General features: G+C 31.9%; 1 protein-coding gene across 1 annotated transcript in view; it reads left to right on the forward strand.

Annotated features, from left to right (window-relative positions):
- The window catches only part of LOC107441937 (fatty acid synthase), a 67,561-nt gene that overhangs the window by 45,408 nt on the left and 11,600 nt on the right, over positions 1 to 10,553 (forward strand). The window contains exons 20-24 of the mRNA XM_043048093.2: positions 1,079 to 1,201; positions 2,309 to 2,541; positions 4,056 to 4,406; positions 5,759 to 6,002; positions 7,895 to 8,125. Of these exons, the coding sequence (XP_042904027.1) occupies positions 1,079 to 1,201; positions 2,309 to 2,541; positions 4,056 to 4,406; positions 5,759 to 6,002; positions 7,895 to 8,125 (1,182 nt within the window). The remainder of the gene's footprint in view (positions 1 to 1,078; positions 1,202 to 2,308; positions 2,542 to 4,055; positions 4,407 to 5,758; positions 6,003 to 7,894; positions 8,126 to 10,553) is intronic.

A 10,553-nucleotide genomic window follows, 5' to 3' on the forward strand; every position in this document is an offset into this window, starting at 1 on the left:
AATTCCATACAAAAATAACTTTTAGTGAATATTTTTTTTATTATTTTATTTAATGAGAGTCAATAAACTTTGAAATGTAATCATTTTAACTCTTTTGAGTAATTTTTCATGGCCAAAATACGAGATTTAAGCGAAATCGGTCTAATAGTTCTTGAGAAATAAAATTTTTAAAAAAAGTCGTATCTTTCTATCCATTCGGTCAGATAATTGCATCAAAATAATAATTTTTAACACCTTTTTTTTTGTTGTTTTTAGGCAAGTTGAAAAACTTTTAAGGCAAGGTGAACAATTTGGCACACACTTATAATTTGTTTATGCAAAGATAACGCCATGCAAAAAATAACTTTTAGAATATTTGTTATTTTTTATTATTTTATTTAATAAGCGTCAAAAAAATTTTGAAATCTAAGGAACACAACTTTTTTTACCATTTTACAAAATGTAATTTTACATGGCAAAATACAAAATTTAAGCGGCATTCAAAATTTAGTTCCTGGGAAATCAAATTTTAAAAAAGTACATTTTTGCGTCTGATTCATCTGCACTAATTAATTAGCATATTTGAGAAAGTCCCCTCAAACCATTAACAGTGAGTCCTAGAGTGTGAAGATCCGATCATTATATCAAAAGTTATTCAGGGTAGTCCATTTCTTTAGCTCAACATATTCCTTTCAATTTGCTGTAAAAACCTGTTTCCACAGAGGTACCTTGGTACAAATATTAGTATTTATGTGATTAAAAAAACTCTTTTTTTTAATTTGTCTTAATTTTAAATATTATAGTTTTTTTTTAGTATTCATAGAGCATATTTCAGAAAATTATTAAAAAAAACATTCGCTACCTTACTATTTATTATCCTATTAAGATATTTGTATTGTGCTAAAATAACGATATAATAATAATTTTGAAAACTTGAGTAGAATGAAACTCTTTGATCAAGAGGTCCCTTCACGAAAACCGTAATCTCCAAAATATCCTTAAACTGCAAAAGGTTGAATATGCCTGTTCTAATGGTTTCATATGTTACCAATTATTTCAATGTAATTTACTTATAATTAGGTACATGTTTTCTCATTAGGTGTCGATGTCGTTTTGAACTCTCTTGCTGGTGATAAATTTTTAGCTAGTGTTCGCTGTGTGGCCAAGCATGGCAGGTTTATAGAAATAGGAAAATATGACTTGTCTTTGGACAGACAGCTAGGTAAGTGGCCGTAACATATCTATATCCGAAAAGTCACATATCTTTCTTCCATTTCGAAATTTTATAAAGAAGCCATTTTTTCCATTAAAAAAACTTGATCAAATAAATATCAATTATTTTCAAAACTCATGGCAGCTACAAATATTTCGACTCATTAACAAAATCAGGTCTCATTTAATGATTGTCAATACTTTCCTATATATCAACATTTTTGCTAAAAATATCCAAAACATGGGAAGAAAGAGTCAAATACCAAGATGCTATGCTTTTTTATTTTAAATATTGATAAATTGCATAACTTATTTCAAGAAAGTTAATCAAATTGTTGATCTAAGCTAAATAATAATCGATGTTATAGTTATTTGATGTTGTTCTATTTCATTAACATGCAACAAATTCATATTTACATGCTCTCTGTAGTGTTTGGATACGTAGAATGTAAATATTAGATTATACAAAAAGCTCCATGACGTCCAAAAAATCAAAGAAATTTATAATTGACTTATACTTTAAAAAGAAACAAAATAGACAATGAAAACTTGATTTGATTTTTAAAACAGATGTTTTTGCATCTGATATATGCAAGTGTTCCTTAATTTCCTCTACCAATGTGTAGTTTTAGAATCATCAGCAAAAAATATAAACATTAAGTCGCAAACTAATACTTCAACGAAGAAGAAACAGCAGCAGCCACTATACAAAGCTTCCTAACTCACCTGGGTTGGGGATGAACACCATTCTCCATGGTGGTTAGAGCAACCAACTACGATCAAAGTTTAATCCTTGACGGAGGCCAACGAACATTTCTCCCACTCTCTTCCACAGAACAAAGGCGTTATCGCATCCAAGTGATAAATTAATTTTAAGAATTTCAAGATGTGTTACGTGAAACTAAATTTTGTTTGACCACTCCCCCATTAAAAATAATATCCATAATTTTAACGCATAATACTTTCTGCTCCATGAAAACTTAATAACTTCGTTTTCCTCTATATTTAACCTTAACTGAAAGGAAGGGAAATGTGCTCAATCGTTACATTTCCACATTTGCATTACTGTCTCTGTTTTAATGTAACATGTTTTATGTGAATTCATCTTTGCAAATAGGGTTAAAACATTTTCTGGAGAACATATCCTTTCACGGTGTATTCCTTGATCAACTCTTTGATAGGAATGCTCACAATATTGAAGTTTTTAATCAGATCATACAGTTAATGAGAGAAGGCATCAAAAGTGGAATTGTAAAACCCTTGGACAGGAAAGTCTTCCAGAGAAATGAAGTGGAAAAAGCATTTAAATACATGGCTAAAGGAATCCACGTAGGCAAAGTGGTGTTGAAGGCAAGTTTTATTCCTTTCTTTCAATAATTGACTTTTTTTTTGTATCATTTCTTATTTTGTTCGTTTAATCACTTCAGCTGATTTAGGTCCCATTTTTTTCCTCCAACAAGAAGTAACGAAATTTTGCTCTCTTTTAATCGAAAAATTCTTTTAGAACTAGTGTAAAAGTTATTATTTTTTTTCCTTTTTATTAATTTCTCTTTTGAATCGTCAAAATTACATTAACATAAATCAAACATTTAGATACGAAAGAGTTTTTACTCAAAATAATGTCTGAAACTAAATCTAGTTCATTTCAATACATAATGACTATTCCGGACCGGTTCGCACCAAAAGTCCCACCAGCGCTGGCGAAAAATATCCTCAGTGGTAGATAGATGGATCATGGTTCAGAGTATCCTTGTCGTCAGGTTAACCGAGGGAGATTTTCCTCTCCCTGTAGCGCGAATTCGAGGGGAAAAAAGTCCTTCAAGAACTCAAATTTCTCCTAATACTTGATACAGGAGTTCCCTTGCCGTCTGGATCGGGCTCAAAATTGCAAGGCTACGGAGTTGAACATTGTAAGTCATAAACTCAAAATTGAGTCGGCTGTTCAACGATGGGGATAAAATAAAAAATAAAGCAGATAATGCCTCGAATATAAATCGAAATAATTCAACTTTACTGAGTGGAAAGTAAAATTTTGTTCAAGTAAATCAAAAATTGTAAAACATATTTTACTACATTTTAATATATCTCTTACGTGTTTCAGAGATTGTATTCTTACAGTAAAATCGTACTACTCTCCAACTAGCTAGATTGCTCAATTTTCATCTGAAGCTGTGTTTCTGCTGATAATACAGTTTTGAACTGTTTCTCAACCACTACAAACAAAATTTATCATCCATGAAAATTTCGTCCTCTTCCTGACTAACTAGAGGGAGCAAATTTCCTCTGGAGATCTGCGCTGAAGGACAATAAAAGTTTCAGTCATTTTATGACCGCTATAAGCAAAACTTCAATTTAGTGGACAAAAGAAATTTATCAGTATGAAAATTTCGACCATTATCCGACTAGCTAAAATGCTTAAATTTTGACAGGGGCTCTTTTCCTGTTGTCAAAAAAAGTTACACTTATTTTCTAAATGTTGCTATAAAGTTTCATTACCGTCGTAAACAAACTGACAGAAACAAAATTAAAAAGTAAAAAAGGCTAGAGAGAAATGCAAATTTTTAAAAACTACGTTTTCTAAGTGACTAAAAAGGAGACATTTATTTTATTATCGTCAGATGTAAAACGAAAAACGTCGTTATTTACCATCCAAAACTCTGCACACTTATAATGAAAATGATGAACCTTACGTTTTTATTTTATGTTTAAAGTAAAGAAATGAATAGATAAAAAAACAGTCTTTTGAGTCTACTTAATAAACTTAGTCTTTACAACACTTATTTCATCTTATTATTGTAATCAATTTTAATTATGTATAATCATAAGTATTGGTATAAGGATTTAATTCTCCTTTTTCTCCTTAGATACGTGATGAAGAACCTGATAAACGAGCAGTTCCAAAACTATTGACTTTGCCAGCCATTCCAAATACATATTTCTATCCAGCCAAAGTATATATCATCATCGGTGGTCTTGGGGGATTTGGCGTTGAAGTAACAAAATGGATCCTCAATCGAGGTGGCAGAAATGTCATACTCACATCGAGGTACGGGGCTAGAACTTCATATCAGCGTCTATGCTTGAGACGATGGAAAGGAATGGGTGCCAATGTTCAAGTACTCACACTGAATGCAGCGATACGAGATGAAGCTGAACAATTAGTTAAGGAAGCATCCAAAGTTGGCGCAGTTGGCGGAATATTCAATTCAGCTGTGGTAAAATAATTTACGAACATTCTAGTTTCAAATAAAGAGCGTCCCAAAATTTAGGTCAGATTTGAGTTTTTTGCCATTTGTGCTATTAAATTTCACCAACAAAAAAAACAGCCAGCCAGCTCATAGTTCAGTTTACACATTTCAGTTTTAAATAAAGAGCGTCCTAAAATTTAGGTCAGGTTTGAATTTTTTGCCATTGGTGCTATTAATTTTTAGAAAAAAAAATAAGCAACCTGCCAGCTCATAGTTCAGTTTACACATTTCAGTTTTAAATAAAGAGCGTCCTAAAATTTAGGTCAGGTTTGAATTTTTTGCCATTGGTGCTATTAAATTTTAGCAACAAAAAAAAGCAGCCTGCCAGCTGATAGTTCAGGATTATTAAAAAAAAAAGGAGCGGTGCACGAAACGAACAACACAATTCCATTGTTGGGCGATATTTCGAGCTTTATTGTGAAATTCCGTGGTCGTATTCAGTGATCAAAATTGTCTGCTCAGATCATTGGCTGTTGGACTTTATCCATTGGTCTTTTTGCAAGAAATCTAAAGTTTTATGCAAAGAAGTTCACGATCACCTAATCTTTAAAAAGGTTAATTGAGAACTATATCAACGATGTTTCTTGAAGCATAAGGTTTTATGCAAAAAGCCTACGATCACTCAATTTCTGAAATAAATTGAGTGCAGCAAAATGATGTTTTTAGAAATCAAAGGTTTATTCAAACTAGCCCAAAATCGCTCTATCTCTGAAAGATCAAGTTGAGCATTGTGAAAACGATGTTTGAAGTATAAGGTTTATGCAAAAAAAGTCCACGATCACTTAACCTTTAAAAATACAAATTGAGCGTTGTGCTAACGATATTTCTTGAAATATAAGGTCTATGCAAAAGACCACCATCACTTAATTTCTGAAATAGAAAACTGAGAACGTTGTTTGCTGAAGTATAACGTCTATGCAAATAAGTTCACTATTACTCAATAATTAAAGTAAGAAATTGAGTGCTATATCAACGAAATACAATTCAATTTACTCAAAAACAATCATCGGAAATTTTAACAAAAAGTGCGCAAAAAATGCCCTTTAATAATAATGATGTTGCACCATCCATAATTCCTACTATATGTTTTATAAATCAGTAAAACATTCATAATTTTTAATTAAAATTTACTGTTTCTTTTTTATCAAAATTAATTTCAGCTTAGATTCGAGAACAATGTTAACGAAAGCTTTTTCAGATTTTAAGAGTGCAGCGTGTTTTTTTCTTGAATTTAAAACGGTGGCATATAAGTAAAGAGCTTCTTAATGCTCTTTTTAAAAATATGGCAATTTAAAAAAAAATACATGTATTAATTATAGGTATTGAAAGATGCTTTCATGGAAACACAAACGCCGATGCAGTTTGAAGAAGTCTGTGCACCTAAAGCAATAGCAACAAGATATTTAGACGAATTCTCTAGAAAATATTGCCCTTCAATAGACTATTTTGTGTGCTTTTCTTCCATCAGTTGTGGTCGTGGTATTGCGGGTCAAACAAACTACGGCTATGCTAATTCCGTTATGGAGAGAGTGTGTGAGCGAAGAAGGCAAGATGGCCTCTCAGGTATATAAATAAAATTACGTGTTGAAACTTTTAACTTCTTTGAGCCGCTAAATGAAAAATTTAACGCAATTAATTTTAACTCTCTTTTCAATTTAAGTATATCGTAATTTTACAGTTTTTTTTGAAGAAAAAAATATTTAAAAAATCTTTAATCTTTTTTTTTAAATTAATAAATGGTTTACAATTTAAATATAATGATTTTAGGCTTTTTTTTTAACGAATAGTACTTTTTAAATGAATAACTTATTTTTGATTATACACTCTATAACAAAAAAATCGACGCACCATGAAGGAGTTGTCTGATTTTAACGAAAATTTGTGAATAGGTAGACAATGTACAGAATAATAAATGATTAAAATTTCAGAACAATTGAATAATTTATTGCAGAGTTACAGTAAAAAGTTCAATAAGGTGTTGGCCAGCCTCTAGCCTGGATACAAGCTGCCACACGGAGTGGCATAGACCGATAAAGCTCCCGGATGGTCTCTTGCGGTATTTCCTGCCAAATTCAATCCAATTGTCGAACGAGGTCATCAACATTCCGTGCCAGATGCAATCGCCTTCCCATCATATACCAGACATGCTCGATGGGAGAGAGATCTGGTGATCTGGAAGACTAAGGAAGAGTTTGATAAGCTTGCAGACAGTTCATAGCAACACGTGCCGTATGTGGTCTGGCATTGTCCTGCTGAAAAACCAGCCCAGGGTGCTGCAAAAGGAATGGAAGCAGAACAGGTCTTAGGATGTCATCGACGTACCGCTGTGCAGTAAGTGTACCTCTAATGACGACCAAAGGGGTCCGGCTGTCAAAGGAAATGTCACCCCAGACCATAATGCCTTGTTGAGGGCCGGTGTGGCGTGGAATAGGGAAGTCAGGATCCCCCTCTGCCCTGTACGTCTCCAAACACGTCTTCGATGATCGTCAGAACACAGTTGGAAGCGGGATTCGTCGCTAAAGACTATACGTCCCCAGTCGGCATCATTCCAGCCTGATCGAGCGTCGATTTTGCGTGTCATAGTGCGTTCTTGGTGCTTCGATTTTTTTGTTATAGAGTGTATAACTGATTTAAGAATGATCGTTTTTGCAGAGTAAAATGAAATCGTCACAGTTTGAGTTCGTCAAATAAAACTTAATCATAAAAGCGAAACCTGTTACATTACTCCCAATTTTAAGAAAATTCTGAACAATCCATTAAAGGGATCCATTGAATGTTGCTTCATTTCATTGAATGGAATCATTTTGTAGAATCTTACACGTGTACAGATACTATAACACTGATGATATGAAATGTTTTAACTTTAAAACGGAAAAAGAGCTTAAATATTTTTAAAAAAAATCATTAAATCTTTTAAAATATTCCCAACTTGGGGAGATTTTCTCCCTTTGATAAAAATCATTAAACTCAATGAAAAAACCTCAATTTGTAGCATAATTTTATGCTTTTAATAAATACAAAGTTAACGATTTTTTTTCAAATATTAAATTTATTTTATCGTAGATGCTTTTTATTCTCATCAAAACTTATTTTCTTTTTAAGGACGTAAAAGGCGCTGGTTAATGATGGGTAAAACTTAACCTAATAGTCGTGAATAATTGTTACAAACTCAAAATTCCTTAATAAAATCTTATTATTCGCTTAAAAACGCTATTAACATCAAAAAGCATTAGAAGAACAGCCTTAAATTTAGATACATGGCGAATATGTGAACGAAATTTTTTTTGCAGAACTGACGAATTATTTTCAGCAAATTTTTGTGCAGGTGAAAAGCACCTACAACTCTTTATTACGATATTATTATTATTATTATTATAATGCAAAAGATTTGAGTGTTTTTTTTTTCTCAAACACATACTTTTTAAATTTACGAAAATGATTCTCTGCTGCTTTAGGTCTTGCCATACAATGGGGAATCATTGGGGAGGTTGGCGGTGTACATCGTCACATGGGAGATAATGCTATGATTGCTGGCGTTGTTGCACAAAGCGTCAAGTCTTGCTTAGACACAATGGACTTATTTTGCCAGGAAGACCACCCTGTTGTATGCAGTTATATGGCAGCAACAACAGCTGTGAAAAAGGGAGATTCAGTTGATTTAATGGGCCAAATTACAAAAATATTGGGTAAGTCACTAAATGAATCTATATTATGAACAGTTAAGAAAAATTTGTTTTTATTGAATACTTTCATAAAAATTGTGAAATTATAAACTTTATTTTCATTGAATATAGATAAAGTTTTTTAAGCTAAACATACTGGTCGAATGTCTTGTCGCTTCATTTTATATTCGATGCTTCATCAACTTTAAAGACTAAAAAAATATAAAACTCTCTTCGAAACGTTCTCTTTGGGCTCTTTGTTTCCGAGTTTAAACTGAACTGTTTCGTAAATTTTAGAGTTATCAGTCGTCTGATGTTCCTATTTTTCTGCAGAATCTGCTTCAGTTTTTTCTCATCACGTTTTGTCAATCTCTCGGATTTAAGTAATTTTGATGTTGTAAAGTTAGTGCGATCTTCAGTTAAATATGCTTTTTATATTCATCCTTATCGCGTTTCAATTTAGTATTTTCATTTTTTTTAAATATCAGATACTATCGTGCCATTATGTTGTATTATCTGCCCTTTTTTAAAATCAATAATAGCTTTCGTTAATGAAATCATAAAACAAAAACAACCCATTTTACAAAGTTCAAACAACCATAAATTTGACTAATACATTCGTTTACTTTTATATCGACTTTGTTATTATCCCAATATGCGATCTACCTATCTAACAGGCAGCTATTTTATTTTTAAACAGTTGAGTTTTTTCTTTAAGTTTGCTATTTTAGTGTCTCTGCACGGTTTACATTTGTTCGGTATACCCTACCCTGATGTTTTTAAGGTCAAGTGTCACTGCCCGGAGCTACTGCACTGATGAAGACGTTAAGCGCCATTCAGCCATATTATTCTATAGTATTGCTACCTATTGTTCCATAAAGTAATTACACAGGTATATCTCATGTTGGGACAATACCTTAGCTGTTTTTAAAGTATGAGCAAATATTATCAATAATTGCAATTTAAAGAAAATGAAGAATAAAATAATTGTTTGGTGGCCAGTCATTTGGCCACTGTGCTCACACTCTTAGAAATATCTGTATAAGATTCAACTGCAATATGAAGCAAATTTATTTCAACGACCTTACAAATATGGTGTTACGTTTTGGCTATACGTCTATTAAAGCTGTATCACATTTAAATTGTTCATTTATATGCAAATGGATGATATATTCATTTGGTTTAACTGGGATTTTTTCCAAGTTAATTAATTTTCAATAAATTTGAGCTTACTATAGCTCAATAAGTAGCAATAATTTATGCTTTTCCTTTCTCCCAATCGATACATACCTGTATATTTCTTTTTTAAGTTAAGATAATATTTAAAAAATAATTTGTTTATTTTTCTTTGTTTTTCTCAACTGATATTTCAATCAATTTCGAAAATAGTGATGAAGATAGTAACGGCAAAAGAAGCAAAAATATTTAACTACTAAGACTTTCACTCTAATGCTTACTTCAGCTATATATTATTTTTTAATGGCACGTAACAAAACAACTGAACATAAAATATAATACAATTGACATCAAAAGTCGACATCTATGAATAACTCATTATATCTCTAAAATAAGTATATCGATGAATTCAAGAACTCAACTACAGCTATGTTTTGACAAGTCCATCTCAGTTAAGATTAAATAAGGGGCAAAGTGAGATAGAAGTGGCATTGATGCGTTTGGGGTACCACGTAGGGAGAAATATATACCAAGCACCTTCTTTGTGATTAAATAAAATTATTTATATCTATGGTGAAACACGAGTTTTGATGGCGAGATTATAGTAATTTTTGGCAACAGAATTATATTTCCATTTTACCCATAGGAAAATTCGCCTTAGATTTGTCCTTAAGAGATACCATAGGATATCCTTATGGGGTTTTGGTTATAGTAAAATTTTAACATACACTTTTGCCATATACGTACGGTAAATTTTTGTCAGACGTATATGGTAAAATTTTACTATAGCCAAAATCTCTTAGGGATATTCTATGGTATTTTTTATAAAGAAATTCTTTTCTTCATAAAACTGGGATTTGTTATAGTCAAGGATTAAATTTTTCCATTTGTGGCAACATTTCTTCACAGCCCTATGGAATGTCAACAAACAATTATACATGGGAAAATTTATGCATCTAAGAATGTGAAAAACTGAGGTTGGCAAAAGTAATAGTTTAAATTAATTCATAAAGAAATTTAATTTAATTCATCATTCGCGATCGCAACGCTCGAGTACGCCATCTATCGTGAGCCTGTAAATATCAGATATTAATTTATCACGTTTTCATTTAGTTTCATCCAAATCATCGGCCATGACGGACGCCATTTTCTTAGCAGCAAATAAAAATCAAAATTTCCCTAAGGAACAGCTGAAGAACTTGAAAAAACTAACCAGAACATGCCAAACATTGAAGCAGAACACGCCAAGCATTTGAATGCCAGTAGTTTCCAGTTT

Source organism: Parasteatoda tepidariorum, chromosome 7, assembly GCF_043381705.1.
Source record: "Parasteatoda tepidariorum isolate YZ-2023 chromosome 7, CAS_Ptep_4.0, whole genome shotgun sequence".
In the NCBI taxonomy this organism is placed as follows: domain Eukaryota; kingdom Metazoa; phylum Arthropoda; class Arachnida; order Araneae; family Theridiidae; genus Parasteatoda; species Parasteatoda tepidariorum.